Source organism: Haliotis rufescens, unplaced genomic scaffold, assembly GCF_023055435.1.
Source record: "Haliotis rufescens isolate VD_foot unplaced genomic scaffold, xgHalRufe1.0.p SCAF_17, whole genome shotgun sequence".
Lineage (NCBI taxonomy): Eukaryota > Metazoa > Mollusca > Gastropoda > Lepetellida > Haliotidae > Haliotis > Haliotis rufescens.
In genome coordinates, this window is record NW_025963857.1 from 10,352,404 (window position 1) to 10,377,300 (window position 24,897).

At 40.2% G+C, this 24,897-nt stretch overlaps 1 protein-coding gene across 5 annotated transcripts in view; it reads left to right on the forward strand.

Annotated features, from left to right (window-relative positions):
* The window catches only part of LOC124149856 (TOX high mobility group box family member 4-like), a 170,522-nt gene that overhangs the window by 109,134 nt on the left and 36,491 nt on the right, over positions 1–24,897 (forward strand). For 4 of the 5 annotated variants that reach the window (XM_048397535.1, XM_046522754.2, XM_046523556.2 and 1 more), the window contains one exon: positions 5,137–5,235. In XM_048397535.1, the coding sequence (XP_048253492.1) occupies positions 5,167–5,235 (69 nt within the window). In that variant the 5' untranslated portion in view covers positions 5,137–5,166. Of the gene's footprint in view, positions 1–5,136; positions 5,236–18,590; positions 19,130–24,897 lie in introns of those variants that run through there. The other variant, XM_046524335.2, reaches the window with a different exon arrangement.

Genomic DNA, 24,897 nt, shown 5'->3' on the forward strand with positions numbered 1-24,897 from the left:
GCTCGCTCACTCACTCACTCACTCACTCACTCACTCACTCACTCACTCACTCACTAATCCACTCACTCACTCACTAATCTACTCACTCATTCACTCGCCTACTTGCTCACTCACTCATTCACTCACTCACTAATCTACTCACCTCACTCACTAATCTACTCGCTCGCTCGCTCACTCACTCACCCACTCGTTCACTCACTCACTCACCTCACCTCACCTCACCTCACTCACTAATCTACTCGCTCGCTCGCTCACTCGCTCACTCACTCACTAATCTACTTACTCACTCACTCGCTCACCTACTTGCTCGCTCACTAATCTACTCACTCACTCACTCACCTACTGACTCACTCACCTACTCCCTCGCCCGCTCACTCACTCACCTACTCCCTCGCTCACCTATTCACTCACTCACCTACTCCCTCGCTCACTCATTCACTCACCTACTCCCTAGCTCACTCACTCACTCACCTACTCCCTCGCTCACCTACTCACTCACTCACCTACTCACTCGCTCACTCACTCACCTACTTGCTCGCTTACTCTCTCACCTGCTCGCTCACTCACTCACTCACTCATTCACCTACTCGCTCACTCACTCACTCACTCGCTTTTGTTTGGAGATCATTTTCATGTCTTGTTGGACTTTATTAATAATTTGCTTGAAAGCTCAAGTATCAGTTGTATTCCAGATCAGTGTATCAGCTGCCATGATGTGTCCGTGCATGCCTACACTGCTAGTGAAGTGGTCAGCTTATTTCCTGCACTGTAGATGATATAGGGATCGACTGTCTTAGGATGAGGTCAAACAATTTGGGTCTCGCATTTCATTAGATATTTTGCATTCATTTGTCAGTTAATTGGTTTAGTTTTGACTTAATGGTGACTGTGTCCATCTTCTATCATATTCTGGAATTGGGTTATTTCCTTAACCAGATTCACTGCCTGTCTGCCTTGATTGTGTGGTTAATATGGAGGAGTGGAGGCGTCGCACACCACATGCGGCACATGGTGCTGTGGGTTACAGGAGACGTTGCACACCAGTCAGCAAATTTCAATAAATAAGCAACAAAACCCTCCCAATATTCAGTTAGGAGATATACATGCTGTGTTTTCAATGTAGGGCTAGGTTACCAGTAGACTTAACCACATTAAATTGAATTTTGAACCGAACATGCAATGTTCAATTTCATTGCTCATGATACGGATCACTGGATTGACTCAAATATTAAGGATCAGGCTTTTAGCAGAGATTTCTTACGAATTAGGAGTGTGTTTTGTCACTTTTACTAACATTCCACAGTCATAAGACTGTTAGGCAACAGACACATACATTTTTTGCAAATTGAGTGTGGTGCGGGTGCTACAGGTAGAGCAGGACATGCTGAGCCTTTTTGCAACACCCTGGCATCATTGAGACAGATGAACAACTGATATGGTTTTTTTTCAACACAAACGGAAATTTTAATGGACATTATTTTGTTCATTTGCTTGTGGATATTTATCAATAGTATCAGTACTATAATGCAGCATGAATGTTACGACTAATTATATTCTTGTCCATCTAATCCATCCATGGACAAATGTGATGCACATGGTTTGATTAATCTTTACACTCTGATCACTGTCAAATATGTGAGATTAATACTTTATGATGAAGCAGTTGACTTCTGTCCTCTTCGTTGATGTCCTGATTTGAGGCCAAGAAGTGAACTTTGAGAATATGCTGAGAGCACAGATTTCAAATAAAGGCTGGCTGGATATATCAGATATTTGTAAAAGACAATGTAGGGGCGTGTGTTTGAAATGGCACAGTTCACCATTCCAGGATTCTATTGTTGCTAACTGGATCCCTGATTGAATGCGACCGCCTCCGTGGTCGTGTGGTAGAGCGTCCGCCCGGAGAGCGGAAGGTCCAGGGTTCGATCCCGGGCCGCGCCATACTAAAAGACGTTAAAAGATTGTACTTGTTGTTACCCTGTCTGGCGCTCGGCATTAAGGGGCTAAAACAAGGACTGGTCGGCTCGGAGTCAGTATACTGTGTCTGAGTGGGGTATTCATGTTAAACTGCGGCATGGTATCTCAGTGAGCTAGCACTATAAATCGGCATCAGTCCGGACTAGTACAAGCAGCCACACACACACATACACGTGCATGCACGTCGCTATATAAGTGCAATAATCTTGGACGCGACGTTAAACCCAATTTCACCTCACCTCACCTGATTGAATGCCATTCTTATCCTTGGTATGCCACCTGCAATTTGCTCATGGGTTTCACAAGGGGGTTAACACCTACACTCCTCATATCTTTGGCTTTCTCCCACCTTAATCTGACACCAAGATGTGTTTGAAATACTGTTGAAAGTGGTGTCCAGTCTCCATTCACAGGATGAGAATCTTCTGTGAATCCGTGAATTTCCAAGAATTTTAGTGAACACAAATTTGTTGAATTCCGATGAACCCCCTATAAACACCCCCAAATTATGGACCACGCTCCACTGAAAACACATTTCAGCTGAAAAGGAAAATTGCTATGTGTGTTGCCTTCTTGCTAGAGTTGGGGGCTCACATGCCACAATTTGCAGTGCAGAGTTGCATCCCTTTGGAACGCCAGAAACCTATGATTGTAGGTTTGAATCCCGGTTTGTCCCAATTATGTTCCTAGGTTTGTCAGCACCATACCCATGCTCGAGAGTTTCACGGAAGTGGTAAAAGTCTGAGACCTGCATCACATCAGGCTTTCCTCCCACATTAAGCCGACATGCTGTGATATAACTGGAATACTGTTCAAAGAGGTGTTTGAACCCAACTAACTCACTCACTCATTCAATCTTGCTTTAGTTGATAAATATGCTTGATACCTGGCCTACCAACCATTCATGCTTTTGTAAATCACATCCATTGACAGTTAGTGTACAGAGATGGCTTGAACAGTGTGTTTAACAAATACGAAAAAAACCCAAAGATGACCATGGCTTCTTCACCTATTTGGGGCGGTCTGGTAGTCTAGTGGTTAAAGCTATTCGCTTGTCACACCGAAGGGTTCGCTTTCCCGACATGACTACAATGTGTGAGGCCCATTTCTGGTGTCCACTGCTGTGATATTGCTGGAATGTTGCTAAAAGCGGCGTAAAACCATACTCACTCACTCTTCACATATTTAATACATTTGAATGAAAATCTAATAATTTATTGTGGCCTAGGTGCTTTCATTCAAAAAGTATGGTGCTCAGAATTCATGCCCTTGTTGCAGCCAAACAGTACCGAGTCCCATTATGATATTCGACCCACATACTTTCTGACCTGAGGTCAGACGCCTTGTCCACTTGATCAAAACAATTAACCCTGTCAAAATAAGGACGTCATCTGTGGGATGACTCCATGCCCTGCTACACATGGAAATACAAGCGACAATACCTTTCCCATAACCATAAGAAATCTCGACCAAACGCTTTTCAATTGTGACTGTATCATATGCATGTGTAAAGAAATATGTACCGTAATGAAAATATACTCATCACCCTTTTCCATTTAATTACTGCTCTCCCTTCCCCAAAATATTTCTTTCCAGTTATAGGTTGGGCTGTGTATTGACCTGGATTTTTTGTTGCAATATATTGCCATACTTTAATCTATATTGCGATACGTATTGCAATATATTGCCAATTTACATTTTCATGAGTTAATCAGAGTTATACCCTATATTAGTTTCAGATATCATCAGTCAGTGTCCCTTATTTGGGAAGATGTCGAAATCATCTGCCATTTTGTATCCCAACGATCAAGGGAGATTATACGGTCACATGGTAGCAAACTCTTTTCCAGCGCGTGACACCTTCATTATACTCTCCACTATACTCTTCATTATAGAGAGCTCCACGAACAGGCTATCGCTGTGAGGAGCTTGATAGTCGCGATGTGTACACGCTAATTGATAAAAAGATCGTCAGAGGAAAGATGTATCAGAAAGATACTATTTTCCATCTCCATATCAATTATGAACACATAAATATATTTATTTATATTAGCCCAATATATTGCTACGCTTACAAACGTATCACAATACGTATTGCTGAAGATTTGCACCACAATATACTGGTGTACCGGTAATGCAGCACAACCTTAGTTATAGGCAAAGTAGACACAATGTAGCATCACAATCTCATGAATGTATTAGTAGTACATTAAAGAAGTTGTTATCCTTAAATTATGTCTACTTTGTCATCCTTCAGCTCCTAAGAAATAACACTCAAACAATTCAGTTAAAGGTATATCTTATTCCGGAGAAGTATTCGGAAGCATTAGATAAAACTATCTGAAATAGGTATACCTTAATAAAGAACCTCTCTTGGAAGACTTGGATGTAGCCTAGATATTTATACATTACAAAGGGGCATGTGCAAGTCATTCTATTGGCCTTCTGTCCAAGTCATTCTATTGGCCTCGTGTCCAAGTCATTCTATTGGCCTTGTGTCCAAGTCATTCTATTGGCCTCGTGTCCAAGTCATTCTATTGGCCTCATGTCCAAGTCATGCTATTGGCCTAGTGTCCAAGTCATTCTATTGGCCTTGTGTCCAAGTCATTCTATTGGCCTTGTGTCCAAGTCATTCTATTGGCCTCGTGTCCAAGTCATTCTATTGGCCTCGTGTCCAAGTCATTCTAATGGCCTTGTGTCCAAGTCATTCTATTGGCCTCGTGTCCAAGTCATTCTATTGGCCTCGTGTCCAAGTCATTCTATTGTGCCCTGTCCAAGTCATTCTATTGGCCTCGTGTCCAAGTCATTCTATTGCGCCCTGTCCAAGTCATTCTATTGGCCTCGTGTCCAAGTCATTCTATTGGCCTCGTGTCCATGTCATTCTAATGGCCTCGTGTCCAAGTCATTCTATTGTGCCCTGTCCAAGTCATTCTATTGGCCTCGTGTCCAAGTCATTCTATTGCGCCCTGTCCAAGTCATTCTATTGGCCTCGTGTCCAAGTCATTCTATTGCGCCCTGTCCAAGTCATTCTATTGGCCTCGTGTCCTAGTCATTCTATTGGCTGCAGGGGTGACATTATGTCAGGGTTATGAATTGCTTTATTTGATAGAATGATTACTAATGATATCTTTCTTTACCAATCTGTCTTGTATCTTCCAGAGCTACAACACCAACCCCCTTGCCTTCACAATGGCAATGTCAAATGATCCTGGGCAAGGTCATCAAGGGGGAGACAACTTTAACACCAGAAGTGTGAGCGTAAGTACATTTGAACAGCTATTTGTTTGCAGCTTTGTTTACAAATGCAAAGAGGAGTTTGTGTCGTCTAAAAATTTGTTTGGTATGTCGTTTGATTCATTGTTTTTATGATTAGATGTTTCAAGAGAGATGAAGCTTGAATGTTCGATGGCCATTTCTGTTCTGAGTCAAGATTTGGTCATTGATGCCTTCTGAGATTGGAGACATGTTGTCTCAATTTTACGAGGGTAAATTAGCGTGACTAGATTGATCTGGATCATAAAACTTCAATTTACAGGTAAAAATGTAGTCTTATTTTTCTGACCTGGTTCAAAACAGTTTTGCTTCTGACCTTGATGTTAGAGAAATGAAATTTTACACACTGATGTTACTGGTCACGATATCAAATGAGTTTGAAAACTAGTGTCTTGAATTAATGTTTTACAGAGTTATGCACTCATGGCAGCGGATGGTGATTACTTTTTTTCAAATCTGATATCAAAGGTCGAAAATATTTTCAAGTATTTGTTTATATGGCCCCATATAATAACCGTGAAGATTCCGGGGTAGAATAGGTCTTCAGCAACCCATGCTTGCCGTAAAAGGCGACTATGCTTGTCGTAAAAGGCGACTAATGGGATCGGGTGGTCAGGCTCGCTGACTTGGTAGATACATGTCATCGATCCCAATTGCGTGGATCGATGCTCATGATATCAATCACTTGATTGTCTGGTCCAGACTCGATTATTTACAGACCGCCGTCATATAGCTGGAATATTGCTGAGTGCAGCGTTAAACAACAAACCAACCAACCAACCAACCATATAATAACCCTTGATTAATGAACATTATATCTCATACTCAACATTAATGCTTTTCCTTCAAGCATGTTGCTGTCATTGTTCACTTTAACAGTGCTTGTTATCTGTCCAGAAAAAAAGTTTCCAATAATTGGAATGTGATTCTTGAGACAGGGATATCATGATTCACTGGGGCAGTCGGGTAGCCTAGTAGTTAAATCGTTCGCTCATCACGCCGAAGACCTGGGTTTGAATCCCGACATGGGTACAATGTGTGAAGCCTATTTCTGGTGTCCCCCGCCGAGATATTGCTGGAATAATGCTAAAAGCGGCGTAAAACCATACTCACTCAGTCACCCATCATGGGTTCAGCCCGATTATGTTTCTAGGTTTGTCAGCACCATACCCGTGCTCGTGGGTTTCACCGAGGAGTAAACGTCTGAGACCTGCATCACTTCGGGCTTTCCTCCCACATTACGCTGACACGCCGTGATATAACTGGAATCAATCCACGCAATTGGGATACGATGACATGCATCAACCAAGTCAGCGAGCCTGACCACCCGATCCCGTTAGTTACCTTTTACAACAAGCATAGTCACCTCTTAAGACAAGCATGGGTTGCTGAAGACCTATTCTACCCCGGATTTTCACGGGTCATCTTCATTAGAAAAAAAGGCTTTTAATGACATTCTGCAAATTGCAGAAAACTAGCATTATAAAAATCGCTTGGAACACCAACCTACCGGGAATGGACATAATTTAGCCCAGGGTCTAATAATTGGTTTATCACCTTTTTCATCCAAAATTAAGCCCTGGGCTTAAATAGGGAAAATATGGAATCCTGACCAAAGAGTTCATTTTATTCACTTTTTAATCAATGCTTTTCAAATTCAAAAGTCGAATAAAACACTTTTGCCTCACTTGAACACCAACTGAGGAGACCAATGTGTCTTATAAATATGGAATCTTCCCACAGTGCTAATAGTCTGTCACATTCCACATGTTTTGAACCATCCGCTAGGGGGGGATCAATCAAAATTGATTTCTTGATTAAAACCCAGGGGCTAAAGAAAGAAAAACAATCTCATTTTTAAGCCATGAGTTGAAAAACAAATGGCTTTACTATGTGCCAATTTTGGGATGGGCTGAAATATCAAACACACATATTTTGTTTCATGGTGTTAGAACATACATACATACACCATTCCTGTAGTGATCATTAGAACAACATCTAGCAAAAGTCAAAGCTCTTTATTTAGTCCACACTTAGAATACAACATTAATGTCAGTTTTGATCAAAAGTTGATTAAGCAGGATTTGATCAAAGAAATATATAATTTGATTTAGGAATGTAACAGACATGCAAAGGTGGATTAATTTAGTTTCAGGAAATGTGATACACCGCTCTGCTTTCACTACATCATTCTGCTCCAAAGTTGGCCGTTTCTTCTTCCAGTAACAGAAAACTACATCTGTCTTGTTTTGTAAACTAATTAAACTTCTCATTTTTGTTTGTTTGTATATGGGATTAAATCAATATTCAATTACACTGAGATAGGCAAAATTCAGTTATGGAAATAACAACATTACTTATATGAATAATAATGATAAAATGATTGGACTTCAATCGTAAGCATCAATCAGTGGAATCTTAGTCAGTGTCCTCTTCTGCAACATAGTGTAAGGTCACAACATATAGATAACTATAGAGTTATATTTGCCAACTTTTTTTTTTAGAACCGCCTCTTTTTTTTGTAGAAACCTCTTTTGGGTAATTTTAGTGTTTGATTTTTTGTATTGGTTATAAAGTTGCCTTCCTGGCAGATTTAACCCTCACAGCCAAGAAGAAAGACATTCTGCAAACGCTTCATCTTTATTCATAGTGTTAGATACAGTCTGGACCATTGCAGTAAGATGCATTCACGTGCCATAAAAAATATTTTATGAGGCCAAAAAATTATTCAAATCATCTGCTTGGTCTGAAAACCTGATAACTTTTGTTGAGATGAATATTTGGATTTTTATGTGTCACACATGTTCACAAATATTGTCGCAAATGTTTTAAAAAATAATCCTGTTGACCACTTTGAGTCGTGTTCGGGAAAAGGTCTCCGTTACAAATACAGGGTTCCAGTTTAAAGAGCATGGCAGGAGAAATACCAAATCTGTGATAACAGAGCAAAATGTCAAAATTGTGAAAACAGGTGTTGGTGAATAATATAAACCTGAGCTCATAAATACAGCTAATTGTTCACACACTTGACAATTTACATAAAATTGATATCTGCGATCAGCCTCACTCCACCCTTTGTTATGGAGCTGTATTCATTCTCTAGGCTGAGACAGATTTATGAGAATAACAGCCAGAGATAGTTTAGTGTAGAGTTTAGTTTCTCTTCTGTTTGAATATGGGGAATATACGAATATGAATGTGTTTAATCGTATCTTTTGTTATGCCAGTAACATTACTGTTAGGATTCTCCATCATCGCTTTTACTGCAGAACCATCAATACGCTTGGTATAATTTACTGCGTTTAATATGCCATGAAGAGATAATGCTCCATGCAGTATATCATTGCCAGCATAATCATTGATCATGTACATTGAAACAAGTTCTGTGTGGAATTTGGCGATAATTCGCCAGCTGTGCATGGATGTCATGAATGTTTTTATGGTATGCAGTATGTACTTCTCAAACTGCTACAAATGGGTTGTCACTGGAGTGAGAAACTGTCTCACGAAACAAGGACTCGTATTAATGGATACTGTGGGGTTTAGGTCTTAGTTATGTTCCTGGTGAGAAATGAAAAGTTGCTGATAACTTTGACTTTAATGGTGATACAGAATCTTGCAGAAATTCTGCCCAGTAAGAATGATCAGACACTTTTGTTGCATTAATGTTGCACTAATGTTGCACTAACAGCACTATTGTTGCACTTAAGTAGCACTATTGTTACATTGTTATTGCACTATTGTTGCACTTAAGTAGCACTATTGTTACATTGTTTTGGACTATTGTAGCACTAATGTTGCACTATTGTAGCAAGCCTAGTGGTTAAGGTGTTCGCTCGTCACGCCGAAAACCTGGGTTCGATTCCCTACATGGGTACAATGTGTTAAGCCCATTTCTGTCTTCCCCCGCCATGATATTGCTGGAAAAGTGCTAAAAGTGGCGTAAAACCATACTCACTCACTCACTATTGTAGCACACAAACGTACTATTTAAACACTATTGGTACTCTACTGTAGTGCCGGTATTATTTCTTTTCAATAGTACAGTAAACTACAGTTATAACGAGCTCAAAGGGACCACTAATTTTAGTTTGTTATAACTGTATGAGCTTATATACATATATAAATAAGTTAGTTATATCCCTAAGTTTGTTATAAACACAGTTTACTGTTTTTTTATCACTGCACTGTTACACCAAGTGTTATCAAAGCACTTTTTTTATTGCCATCATACAAGGCGGAGGACGGTATCAAGAGTTTCACAAACTGTTTCATATGGGAATCAAACCCAGACCCCTATACAATGAGCAACCAAGCACTGGCCCATCTCACCCGTGTGTGGAGTGATTCATGCCATTCAATCAGGCCATTTGTAAAACATGACTGTGATCACCACTTGAAGTCATAAATATTTCAGACTAATCACCACAGTGGCTGCTATTCTTGTGTGTATCTGGCTGTTTTCACTTTGTCATAAAAGTAACTGTAGAGTAGGAGAATTCTATCAAACACCACATGGTTCTCATCGCTACGTATGCCTTTACAAATCAACACATATTTTGTGCCAGAATTAAATTTGCAGCTATACAATCAGAGTAGTCTTAGATGTAAAAATGATATCAAATATTCCCTGGCTGTCGGTAAAGAAAAGAAATTACATTTGGGTAATATATTTTTTACTGGAAGAAAGGGAAAAAAAAGACTGCTTGCCAATTGTTTGTGCACAGTTCTTTTAATGGTTAGACATTTGCTATATCATTATATAACATTCCCTATCAAAAGTACCATCTCATCAATATTCATTCTTCACAAACCGATATGATGTAATCTAAAATTGATATTTACTCCAAATTGCCGAAAGTTTAAATTATTAATTATGAAGCCGATGTCAGTATAGATGAAGAACTGGCAGAAAACAGGTGGCAACCGAGAGAACGGCCACTCCATTGCTCCTGCATGTCGTGGCCCATTCAACCTGCCATTTCTTTTCACCAAAATCGTTAGTTGTTGATAAAGAGAACTGATGAAAGATTTGAATATCAAGTCCTCGATTGTAATTTGTTCTAATGGCCATCAAAGGTGGAGGACAATAGAGTAGAGCCGGCCTGACAGGTGCATGCTTTGATGTGCGGGCAGCGAGGGGCACCATTGTCTTCTTCGCCTGTAAATAGCACCAACCATTGTTGTTCGGACAGACACGTTCAGGTTACTGCAACTTTTTTCAGGGAGAGAATGTTATTTTTCTTAAAGAATAATTTCATTTATTTTGGTCTTTATGTTTTTTTCTTTATTTTCACCTGTTGTTTGTTGGCTGCGATGATGCAGGGGATGTGTATGATGTATTTATTGATCTGAGGACAATCAGGAATCACATCACCTGTTGTCAAGAGAAGTCTCCTTCAGGACCAGAATCACAGACAGGAGGCTCGTCTGTTGTGTTTGATTGTCACTGCAATAATGTTAAGAATATTCTTTGGCTCTGCAAAATATTAATCTATGCCTTTTATCTTGAATTATCTTGTTTAAAGATAATCGTTATTTTGGAATTTCTTTGAATTCAATTCATTTTCTTGTTTTATATGAAAATTCATTTCAAATTAATTCTTGAAAAAGCCTTTTGCAGTTTTAAATTTAATACTTGAAAGGAATTAATTTTCCAGGTGATTAAGTCTACCTTTCTATTTGCCAGAGTTTGTATTGCTCATGCTTGGAGATTGATGTTGAGCTGAAAATATTTAAAACAACAGCTTGCGATCTTTGATGGATTCATATGGGAAATATATCGAACCAGAGAAATCCTCCACTGCTGAGGGCTGTTGATTATACACTGTGGTTGACCCTTTGGGGGTTCTGGTTTTGAATTGCTCAACAGCAACATATATGCTTGCGACTGAATGAATCAGCAACATATATGCTTGTGACTAAATGAATCGGCAGCAAATATGCTTGTAACTAAATGAACCGGCAACATACATGCTTGCGACTGAATGAATCAGCAACATATATGCTTGTGACTAAATGAATCGGCAGCAAATATGCTTGTAACTAAATGAACTGGCAACATATATGCTTGCGACTAAATGAATCGGCAACATATATGCTTGCAACTAAATGAATCTGCAACATATATGCTTGCAACTAAATGAATCGGCAAGATATATGCTTGCAACTAAATGAACCGGTACTATATATGCTTGCGACAAAATGAAGCTTCAACATATATGCTTGTGACAAGATGAACCGGCAACATATATGCTTGTGACAAAATGAAGCTTCAACATATATGCTTGTGACAAAATGAATCGGCATCATATATGCTTGTGACAAAATGAAGCTTCAACATATATGCTTGCAACAAAATGAACCGGCAACATATATGCTTGTGACAAGATGAACCGGCAACATATATGCTTGCAACTAAATGAATTGGCAAGATATATGCTTGCAACTAAATGAACTGGTACTATATATGCTTGCGACAAAATGAACCGGCAACATATATGCTTGTGACAAGATGAACCGGCAACATATATGCTTGTGACAAAATGAAGCTTCAACATATATGCTTGTGACAAAATGAATCGGCAACATATATGCTTGTGACAAAATGAATCGGCATCATATATGCTTGTGACAAAATGAACCGGCAACATATATGTTTGGGACTGAATGAATCGACAACATATATGCTTGTGACTAAATGAAGCTTCAACATATATGCTTGCAACTAAATGAATCTGCAACATATATGCTTGCAACTAAATGAATCTGCAACATATATGCTTGCAACTAAATGAACCGGCAACATATATGCTTGTGACAAGATGAACTGGCAACATATATGCTTGTGACTAAATGAATCGGCAACATATATGCTTGCAACTAAATGAATCTGCAACATATATGCTTGCAACTAAATGAATCGGCAAGATATATGCTTGCGACAAAATGAACCGGCAACATATATGCTTGTGACAAGATGAACCGGCAACATATATGCTTGTGACAAAATGAAGCTTCAACATATATGCTTTTGACAAAATGAATCGGCATCATATATGCTTGTGACAAAATGAAGCTTCAACATATATGCTTGTGACAAAATGAACCGGCAACATATATGGTTGGGACTGAATGAATCGACAACATATATGCTTGTGACAAAATGAAGCTTCAACATATATGCTTGTGACAAAATGAAATGGCAACATATATGCTTGTGACAAAATGAAATGGCAACATATATGCGTGTGACAAAATGAAATGGCAACATACATGTTTGGGACTAAATGAAGCGGCAACATATATGCTTGGGACTAAATGAATCGGGTGGTCAGGCCCAGTGACTTGGTTAAATATGAGTCATTGTACTGCATATGGATCATTTGCTCATATTATCAATCACTGGTTTGTCTGCCTGTCTTGTCTTGATTATTGACAGGCTGTCATATTGGAGGAATATCGCTGATTGTTGCATTAAAAGCCAAATGACGAAGATAACAGATTTACGAGACTTAAAGTCACAGATATTTCAGTTAACCAGAAACTCTCAGTATGTTCAATTTGCCAAAATTCAGAATGCATAATTTAGATTTTTTGTTAGAGAATAGAAGACTTCAGCCAAGACTAAATGTGAAATGTAGAGAATGTGTGGTTTATCTTGTGAAGGGCCATGTTTATGTCACCGCGGGGAACGGGAAAACATCGATATCTTTTGTCAGGTCACAAATATGTAATTTGAATGTCATTCTTTATTAAACAACCAGAAAATGCTGATCTCACTAAATTCTCTAAAATCCTGGCAACAACATCTTTATGTTCAGTGACATTATATAATTGTTTAGGATGTAATGGTCATCATTGAACACATTGGCTGAGAGGTGATCTATATTGGTTAACCACACTGGCATGGCGATGATCTTCATTAGCCAACCCCACTGGTATGACAATGATCTTCATCAGCCAACCCCACTTGCATGGCGATGATCTTCATCAGTCAACCCCACTGGCATGACAATGATCTTCATTAGCCAACCACACTGGCATGGCGATGATCTTCATCAGTCAACCCCACTGGCATGGCGATGATCTTCATCAGTCAACCCCACTGGCATGGCGATGATCTTCATTAGCCAACCACACTGGCATGGCGATGATCTTCATCAGTCAACCCCACTGGCATGGCGATGATCTTCATTAGCCAACCCCACTGGTATGACGATGATCTTCATCAGCCAACCCCACTGGCATGGCAATGATCTTCATTAGCCAACCCCACTGGCAAGGTGATGATCTCTGCTAGTCAACCCCACTTGCATGGCGATGATCTTCATTAGCCAACCCCACTGGTATGACGATGATCTTCATCAGCCAACCCCACTGGCATGGGGATGATCTTCATTAGCCAACCCCACTGGCATGGGGATGATCTTCATTAGCCAACCCCACTGGTATGACGATGATCTTCATCAGCCAACCCCACTGGCATGGGGATGATCTTCATCAGTCAACCCCACTGGTATGACGATGATCTTCATCAGCCAACCCCACTGGCATGGGGATGATCTTCATTAGCCAACCCCACTGGCATGGCGATGATCTTCATCAGTCAACCCCACTGGCATGGCGATGATCTTCATTAGCCAACCCCACTGGTATGATGATGATCTTCATCAGCCAACCCCACTGGTATGACGATGATCTTCATCAGTCAACCCCACTGGCATGGCGATGATCTTCATTAGCCAACCCCACTGGTATGACGATGATCTTCATCAGCCAACCCCACTGGCATGGGGATGATCTTCATTAGCCAACCCCACTGGCAAGGTGATGATCTCTACTAGTCAACCCCACTTGCATGGCGATGATCTTCATTAGCCAACCCCACTGGTATGACGATGATCTTCATCAGCCAACCCCACTGGCATGGGGATGATCTTCATTAGCCAACCCCACTGGCATGGGGATGATCTTCATTAGCCAACCCCACTGGTATGACGATGATCTTCATCAGCCAACCCCACTGGCATGGGGATGATCTTCATCAGTCAACCCCACTGGTATGACGATGATCTTCATCAGCCAACCCCACTGGCATGGGGATGATCTTCATTAGCCAACCCCACTGGCATGGCGATGATCTTCATCAGTCAACCCCACTGGCATGGCGATGATCTTCATTAGTCAACCCCACTGGCATGGTAATGATTTTCATCAGTCAACCCCACTGGCATGGCGATGATCTTCATTAGTCAACCCCACTGGCATGGTAATGATTTTCATCAGTCAACCCCACTGGCATGGCGATGATCTTCATTAGTCAACCCCACTGGCAAGGTGATGATCTCTGCTAGTCAACCCCACTGGCAAGGTGATGATCTCTGCTAGTCAACCCTACTGGCAAGGTGATGATCTCTACTAGTCAACCCCACTGGCAAGGTGATGATCTCTTCTAGTCAACCCCACTGGCAAGGTGATGATCTCTTCTAGTCAACCCCACTGGCAAGGTGATGATCTCTGCTAGCCAACCCCACTGGCAAGGTGATGATCTCTTCTAGTCAACCCCACTGGCAAGGTGATGATCTCTGCTAGTCAACCCCACTGGCAAGGTGTGTCAATTATTCATCACCTATGTAACGTGTTCTCAAGTCAGCATACAATACAAGAGCTCTCTATTTGCTTGCTCTAATAATACTTTCATTGTATATTGAAAAAGACATTATACTGTCACTTTTGAACTGTCTGTGACAGCCATTGTCATATTTTTCATGTCATGGAAAAAAATCCCATTTCTCAAATCTATAAATCCTTTAAATTATTTTTTTCTTTTTTTTCTTTCAGCCAATACAGATTTAATTTATATTGCCACATATCCCCAATTCAGTTGTTGGGTGAATATGACATTTCATATCAATAACTGGCAAGCCCACCTGCCTATGTGTACATTCATCAGTGTCACACCACATTTGCATTTCAGATTTCATGTTTTCTAGACCCTCCTCAAGTGTAGCCCCACTGATGCAATTAAATATGGGGACTGATCCTTGCCTAGGGTAACTGTTACCCCACGACAGGCCAGGTAACATTTTCCCCGGGGTAGGTTGTTGTGTAGCCTACTTGCTGTGTGGGCAAAGTCATTTCTGACACTGTGCATACAGCACCACAAGCCCTCAAGAGGGAATGGGGAAATTAGGGGGAGGGATTTCACTTTGAAAAGCAGATGGTTCCATGATATAATACATTGGTAATGAGGTCTTTCTTGGACTACTAGTGGAGAATGCGGACTGTATTACTGGGAGATTGCTGTTTTGCAATCATGACATATTCACCGACTTATTGGACATATTCAAATTATTATTATTTGATCTTTCACCACCTTTGATGACACAATGTCTCATTAACCAGGTGACAAGGTCTGGTGGGAAGGTATAGAATTGCTCCCCATTGTAGCATCATTTCGCCAAGAGTCCTCATTCATGGCATATGTTTGTCAACCTTTCAACTGTCACTTTTACGAATTGACTTATGGAGAATAAACGTAAAATCTAGTGTGCAAACTGTGTAAATTTGCATAGCTTTTTAAAAAACTAATTATTTGTCATTGTTTGATTGTAAATTTTGGTTTGAATTGATTTAGTTTTTGTAAATATTTAAACAAAAACAATTCTGTAGGTATTAAAACTAAGTGAGTGAGACCCGTGAAGATCCGGGGTAGAATAGGTCTTCAGCAACCCATGCTTGCCGTAAAAGGCGACTGTGCTTGTCGTAAGAGGCGACTATTGGGATCGGGTGGTCAGGCTCGTTCTACTTGGTTGATGCATGTCATCGTATCCCAATTGCGTGGATCGATGCTCATGATGTCAATCACTGGATTGTCTGGTCCAGACTTGATTATTAACAGACCGCCGTCATATAGCTGGAATATTGCTGAGTGCAGCGTTGAACAACAAACAAACCAAAAAAAGCTGAGTGAGTGAGCGAGTGAGTACCCGGTATGTTTTTATGCTTTTAGCAATATATCAGCAATATCACAGCAGGGGACACCAGAAATTGGCTTCATACATTGTACCCATGTGGGGAATTAAACCCGGGTCTTAAACCCGGAGCGAGCGCTTTAACCACTAGGCTACCCTATCACCTGTAGGTATTAATAAAAAAGATGAGATAAATCCAATGAATCCAAACACCAGGGCCTATTGTACAGAAACTAGTGATTGTGATTAGTTTCAGCTTTCATTCAGGGCTGTAATGTATATGATCAGCCGTTTTAGATGCTAAAAGTGTTAATGCACAGTTTATGACCGTCTCTTACTGTATTGATCAAGAGTTGTGTGGCAGCTATTAACAGGAGTGGTTCAGATAAATCATGCAACAACACTGTATTGAAACAGACACAACATGCCCACTCCATGTTGTAAAGCAGCGACAACTGAACAGCTCCCTTGTCCGAACTCATTCAGTCGGAATGAAACAACTGCAGTGTCTGACAACAGTTAAATTATCAAAATACTGAATGTGTTCCCAGTACTTCCTACATTGGTTTCCCAATATTACCAGAGATTTGCTCGTGCTCGTGGGTTTCACCAAAGTGGTAAACGTCTGAGACCTGCATCACTTCGGGCTTTCCTCCCACATTAAGCTGACATGCCGTGATATGACTGTAAAACTGTTAAAAGCGGCGTTTAACCCAACTCACTCACTACTTTTGTAAGTCAAGGTAAAACCCTGATACCATTTGTGACTATTTGTGTGTAATAACAACAGTATATCAGATCTGTGTCTTCCTGTGTAGAATAACACAGATATACAGTACCCTTGTTAGAACACCATTCTTTCCAACCTGGGCCTTTTTATGTTTTAACACCAGTACATCTGAGATTTATCTATCTATGTAACAATATGTGTTTATCCGATCTGTGCCTTATTATCTATGTGATAACATGTATATATCTGAAGTTTCCCTCTCTGGGTTATACCACCGACCTCCCCTCATGTTTTTTGTGAACACCTGTACCGATCTGATACACACCATGATAGAACTTGAATACTGTTCAAAGTGGCCTTAACTCCACTCACTCACTCACTCACTCACTCACTCACTCACTCACTCACTCATTATTTTGTTCATAATAAGGATTTATTTTAAAGTTCTTGTTTATCCAAAACTCAGAGGTATTTTAACATTGAATACTGACATAGCATCCGATGCAATAATGTAAAACAAAGCATTATATCCTCTTTCTTTGTATATTCCTGTTAGCAGTGAAATACAAGTCACCTCACAAAGCCATAACATGAGTTATAACTATTTTAGCTTGAAATAGGAAATGTATAATTCTAATGTTGAAATTTGTTACTGGTATTGCCTCCGAACATCAGCCTTTGAGCATGTCCAGATAAATTCCTGATCCCCCATTATGTCTTTGGCTTCTTCTTTTTGAAGTGTTTGTCACATGGGAGGGAATAACAGTAGTTGGATTTTTGTTGTTGAATAATTTGAATAATTGTAAAATATTTGCATCATATTGTTATCTAGAGGATAAAACTTGAGTTGCACATATGCTGCACCTCAAAATAATATTTATTGTTTTTTGAAAAAATTCCCAAGCATCACCTCCATTTTTTTTATTGAGATTTTGAGGAGCTAAGTCACCTCTCCCAGCTTTAAAGTGTTGATGTTTATGGCCAGTGTATCAATACATCAGATGCGTCACAAGTGAGTCAGGTTTTTCTGATTCATTTATTAATTTTTGTAATAAAGGTTGATTCCTCTCCGGTCATTTACCTAGAGGTGAAATGTAGGATGGTGATATATCAAATGATATATGTCATGCAGTCTGTATCACATACAACATTTCTCATCTAATTCAGTAATCAACTGGGTTTTCAAATTCTGTGATATCCACTCTAAAACATGCAGCTGATCTGAAGGCTAACTCGTTAACTGTGTTTGATATTTTTAAGCAATATTTTTCCAAAGTTCAGAGAGGTACATTATATGTACATTTCATACAATTTCAAATACAATTAGGTACAATATTTCTTGTCCATTTTAGAAATCATCTCTTTATATAAACCTGTGTTCTATAGCCAAACACCCAAAGTCACATGAATACTGATATGTCATGCTGTTTTGTACCTTTAAAAAAAAGAAAAATGAAATTTTCACCAAAAATGCATTCACATCATTTACTGTGTGGTAATAGTGGCACATTATGCAAAAATACATCATTTATCTTGCTACGGAAGCTACACAACATGACTAGATATAGTCACGCTTCAGTGGCCCATGTTATCATGCTATTCCAGAGATAAACATGACAAGGACGCCGCCTACATGTTACAACATAGTGGTATCCCCAGTTGAACTTTGTTGACGGGCAGTACTACAGTGTAGGATGTCCTCAAGTGAAGAGTGTTTGTTATACATCTTCAACTCTGGCTTTCCATCAATACAGCAGCATTCTCGCTAGAGGAAGTCTTTGATTGGCTCGCCGACTCCCTGAGTCCCCCTGCAGTAAAAGGGGCTATTGAAGGGAGCCTAATAGACCGCTTCTACCACTGGTGAGAACAATGCAAGGCTGACTGCTGTCGTATGGCCTGTAGCTCAGTAGTACTAGCATCGCCGATTGTCAACATCTGTCATCTAAGCTCTGGAGCCGTACACCTTCTATCGTTAGTGATCAACACTTTGGACACTCAGGTGAGATCGGGATTGACCGCTGTGGTCATGTATGGTCAGTGAGAGTGAGAGGACTGGACTGAGCTGACTTTGTGGTCACTTGTGTGACTGGACAATATATTGGATTACCCTACGGCTACTCGACTCATTATGATCAGGGATCTGTGTACCCAGACACTGGTGACCATGGATGCTGTAAGTACCCAGTGAGCTTTGTCAACATTGTTGTACACTAGAGTTTTACATGAACATTTGTCCTATCTATATACAGTCTATTGATAAATGGGATAGTGTTTGTATTTACCTTGTGGAACATAGATGCAGTCCACAGACAGGCGTGTGATACAGGATTTAACACTGTGTGCTACATCACTGCAAGGCCCACTACCTATACTGCTTGTTTAGCACTCGGGGTGTTCCAGAGTATTTCACAGTGGGAAATTTTATTATCCTCACTGATATGTTATCTATGTTATTTCATGCTATTTATTGACATTACCTGGAAACAATATGATTATGAATCAGAAATGTGTGTGTTTGAAATGTTATGCTTATGTTGAGAACTTGTAATAGCTCTTTAAGTATTCAGTGTTGTTTTCTGAAACAACAGTAAACAGTTGTTGATGTCGAGCAGGATCATTTATGTCAAGATTTGAGACAAATACAGCTATTTAATATGACAATACATGCCTCTATTTACAAAAAAATGACACAACATACAGAAATAATGAGGTTTTACATTGACTTACAAAAGTGGAAGTCCCCAATAATTCATTTTAAGGGTCCATGCAGGCAATAGGAGGGTCCTGTAAAGTAATGAAATGGTGTAGTGTACTGTACATCTTGATAACTGCTCCAGACCCGGGAATGAATCAATGATGATGTAGACAGTGGTCATGATTGATGGATGAAATAGTAGAAACCCATAACTGCTCTTGGTGCACTGTAGGTGCGATGAATATTATTGGGCGTCCCTCGGGATGCAGTAAAAAAATGTCTGCATCCATTGTGTGGGTACTGGATGCACATTTGTGAGTCGTGTAAAAGCCTTTTGTGTTGAAAGTGCTTCAGTTTGCAACAACATCCAACACTAAAGTACTGTAGTGTACATCAAACACTATAGGGCTGTAGTGTACATCAAACACTATAGAGCTGTATAGTATATCAAACACTAAGTCTGTAGTGTACATCAAACACTAAGTCTGTAGAGTACATCAAACACTAAGTCTGTAGTGTACATCAAACACTAAGTCTGTAGTGTCCACCAAACACTATAGGGTCATAGTGTATATCAAACACTAAGTCTATAGTGTACATCAAACACTAAGCCATGATATTGCTGGAATATTGCTAAAAGCTGCGTAAAACCATACTCACTCACTCACTCACTAACTCACTCACTCACTCACTATGGGGCTGTAGTGTACATCAAACACTATAGGGCTTTAGTGTACATCAAGTGCTAGTGTTTATGGTTTTCATGCTTTGGAGCTGTGGGGTTCTGGGTAAGTCACATTTGTTTGAGCTGACTGAAGTGGGGATCTGGTGGTCCAACTCTGAGATGTGTCGTGGTGTGTCATTCTGATGTTGTGGACAGCTGCCCCTGCCTTCAGTGACTGTTTGACATGGTCTAGACTTCATTGTTTACACAATGTTGTAATGCTGCGGAAATAATGCTGGCTCGAGAATGTCGATGTTCTGTTTTGTTTGTGGGTCTTTGACTTCATTATCAATTAATCACAAACTTCACTCTTACATGACAATAGACTCATCATTGTCTTCTGTCATTTTTCTGTTGAGTTTGGATTATAAATTGAAAGAAAAGATCCACAACTTGGTTGACATGTTTGTAATGGCCTAAATTTTAGTTTTTCTCTCCTTCACCCTTTTTCTTTTGATATCTTATAAAAAAAATGAAAACCAGATGTTTTGATAGTGAAGCATCATCTGATACCCTTCAAGCTGGATTAACCTATTTGTGAAAACTGATGACATTTTTCACATATCTGTGACTAAGTGTGATCTTTGGACCAATAAATCTGATCCCAGTGGCTGATGTCAGTTCTCATTGTGTGTGTGACAAGGGCCCTTTCAGCTGCCAGTTCCCTCACTCCAGCAGACATCTTGGCCAGGTCTTACTGATAATACAGATTGCAGTTTACAAGTTCATCCCCCTTAGTGGCTGAGAGAAAAGAGGGGTTGGGGTGGAAGGACTGAGGGAGATTCTAGTAGGGGAGGAGGAGGGGGGAGGGAAGGAGGGAGGGAGGGAAGAAGGGAGTGTCTGAATGTTTTTAGGAGGGGGAGGAATGACATTGGTTTACAATTCAGATTCATTTCTGTCAGTAGGGGATGGTATCTGAACGGACAGGTTGAACAACAGTCTGGGACTCTAAATGGTAGTCCAAGACCAAGTCTATTAAACTACAATTTGCTCAGCTAATAATAGTCCATATGTTGACACTAAAATGCATTGAAAATTATGCCAGGAGCCATATTTGGGCGAGTAGACTATTGTTTGGCCCAGGCTGGAACAATGATGATGATGATGATGATGATGATGATGATTTAATGACCGCTTCCAGAGGTGCCGATTTTACACTTGGGGCATACCTAGAAACATATGATGGAAAGATTTAAAAAAATGTTAATTTGCAAATATATGCCCCAAAACATTCCCATGACAGGTGAAGGTTTTGAAAGGCAAGTAAGAGATTTAGTGAGGAGTTTTTGAGGGGAATGCATCACTGATATATGGGTGTCAGTAGTAGGAGGGCATGTTGGTGGTGTTTGATGTGTGAAAGGAGGGGATTCGACGGTGTCGAGAGGGATGCATAAACAAGGAGGGATGACTGGTTTCCGAGGGCATCACTGATATATGGGTGTCGGTAGTAGGAGGGTATGTTGGTGGTGTTGGACGTGTGAAAGGAGGGGATTCGACAGTAACAGTGACGAGAGGGATGCAAGCAAGGAGGGATGACTGGATTGGGAGGGCATCATTGATATATGGGTGTCGGTAGTAGCAGGGCATGTTGGTGGTGTTGGATGTGTGAAAGGAGGGGATTCGACAGTAACAGTGACGAGAGGGATGCAAACAGGAGGATGACTGGATTGGGAGGGACGAGAATGTAGATGAGAGACATGGGACAAGAATGTAGATGAGAGACATGGGACGAGAATGTAGATGAGAGACATGGGACGAGAATGTAGATGAGAGACATGGGACGAGAATGTAGATGAGAGACATGGGACGAGAATGTAGATGAGAGACATGGGACAAGAATGTAGATGAGAGACATGGGATGAGAATGTAGATGAGAGACATATGGGACAAGAATGTAGATGAGAGACACATGGTACGAGAATGTAGGTGAGAGACATGGGACAAGAATGTAGAAGAGAGACATGGGATGAGAATGTAGATGAGAGACATATGGGACAAGAATGTAGATGAGAGACACATGGTACGAGAATGTAGGTGAGAGACATGGGACAAGAATGTAGATGAGAGACATGGGATGAGAATGTAGGTGAGAGACATGGGACAAGAATGTAGATGAGAGACATGGGATGAGAATGTAGATGAGAGACATGGGACAAGAATGTAGATGAGAGACATATGGGACGAGAATGTAGATGAGAGACATATGGGACAAGAATGTAGATGAGAGACACATGGTACGAGAATGTAGGTGAGAGATGGAAGGGACGAGAATGTAGGTGAGAGATGGAAGGGACGAGAATGTAGGTGAGAGACATGGGACAAGAATGTAGATGAGAGACATGGGACAAGAATGTAGATGAGAGACATGGGACAAGAATGTAGATGAGAGACACATGGTACGAGAATGTAGGTGAGAGACATGGGACGAGAATATAGATGAGAGACATGGGACAAGAATGTAGATGAGAGACACATGGGACGAGAATGTAGGTGAGGGATGGAAGGGACGAGAATGTAGGTGAGAGACATGGGACAAGAATGTAGGTGAGAAATGGAAGGGACGAGAATGTAAATGAGAGATGGAAGGGACGAGAATGTAAATGACAGATTGATAAAATATAGATGACAGATGAGTGTAAAGATTGATGGAAGGACAAAATATAGATGACAGGTGGATGGAAAGAGACCGTAGATGAGAGATAGAGAGAAGGATGCAAGGAGATCATGTAGATGACAGATGGAGCGAAGGAGGAAGACTTGTCAAATGTCTGTGGATGGGATACTGCTCTAACTTAATGGTTGAATTCAATCATGTTGAGGAAATGTCAGCCATTGTAGCCCCAGATAGGGTCATTATCTCTGCACTGTACATCTGGAAGAGAAATGTAAGAAATTGGTCTAAATTGTCATAATTGCTTCTACTTTGTTCGCTTGAGTAGGTTTGTGGCATAGACAGAGTATGTAATGGTAGTTTTATGTTTGGAAGTAAATGGATGTAGCTATTATGGCCATATATGGGACTGTCTTCCTCTACCTGTGCACCTGCTCAAAGGAGAAGAATACGCCGACTGCTTACATTGGGCCACGCGCCAGACAACTTGTATATATCAGGGACTCATTACTGGCCATCCTCCATGTCATTTAATGTTTTAATGCTCTGTGAGCATATGTCTGGGTAAAAAGCTAATAGTTTTATCAAACAAAAAGTGTTTGATTTGGGAATAAAATTATTGTATCTTCTTGTTCCATCTTCAGCTTTATCTTATCGCATAAACGAGTTCTATGTTTGTAAATTAATGAAAGGCAGAAATGCCATAAATCTTTGATATGAGGCAGGCATTTATTTATTTATATTTTAAATTCAAAAGAAGCAAATTCCAACTGTCAGATACAACATTGGTTAAATTAGTACAAGGCGCACAAAAGGCCTGGTCTACATTCGATTCAACCTCTACTCTGTTTAATACACCAAGTATAGCCCCATTTATACCTTACTCTGAATATAATAATGCTTGGATATCTGACCCTTTACTTTTCCTTGGAGAATAACGCCAGTATAAACACAAGATTTTATGTGACGCACAAATGTGGGAACAGTACGCACAAATGTTGAGATTGGACGTAGAAAAAGAATATACTAATACTATTCATTGTACCTACAGAGCATTAAGGCAAGTTATGTCTGTCATTTCATCCATCAATCATGACAACTGTCCACATGATCATTGATTCATTCCAGGCTCTAAAGTAATTATCAAAATGTCCAGTACACAACACCATCTTGTTACTTTACAGGACCCTCACATTGCCTGCAAGGACCCTTACAATTAATTATTGGGGACCCCTACTTTTGTATGGAATCCCGGTTCGCCCCGTTTATGTTTCTAGGTTTGTCAGCACCATACCTGTGCTCGTGGGTTTCACCGAAGTGGTAAACGTCTGAGACCTGCATCACTTCGGGCTTTCCTCCCACATTAAGCTGACATGCTGTGATATGACTGGAATACTGTTAAAAGCGGCGTTCAACCCAACTCACTCACTCACTACTTTTGTAAGTCAAGTTAAAATACAATTTGTGACTATTTGTGTGTAACAACAGCAGTATATCAGATCTGTGCCTTCCTGTGGAGAATAACACAGATATACAGTACCCTTGTTAGAACACCATTAAGCTGACACGCTGTGATATGACTGTAATACTGTTAAAAGCGGCGTTTAACCCAAATCACTCACTCACTACTTTTGTAAGTCAAGGTAAAACCCTGATACAATTTGTGACGATTTGTGTGTAACAACAGCAGTATATCAGATCTGTGCCTTCCTGTGTAGAATAACACAGACATACAATACCCTTGGTAGAACACCATTCTTTCCAACCTGGGCCTTTTTATGTTTTAACACCAGTACATCTGAGATTTATCTATCTATGTAACAATATGTGTTTATCCGATCTGTGCCTTATTATCTATGTGATAACATGTATATATCTGAAGTTTCCCTCTTTGGGTTATAACACCGACCT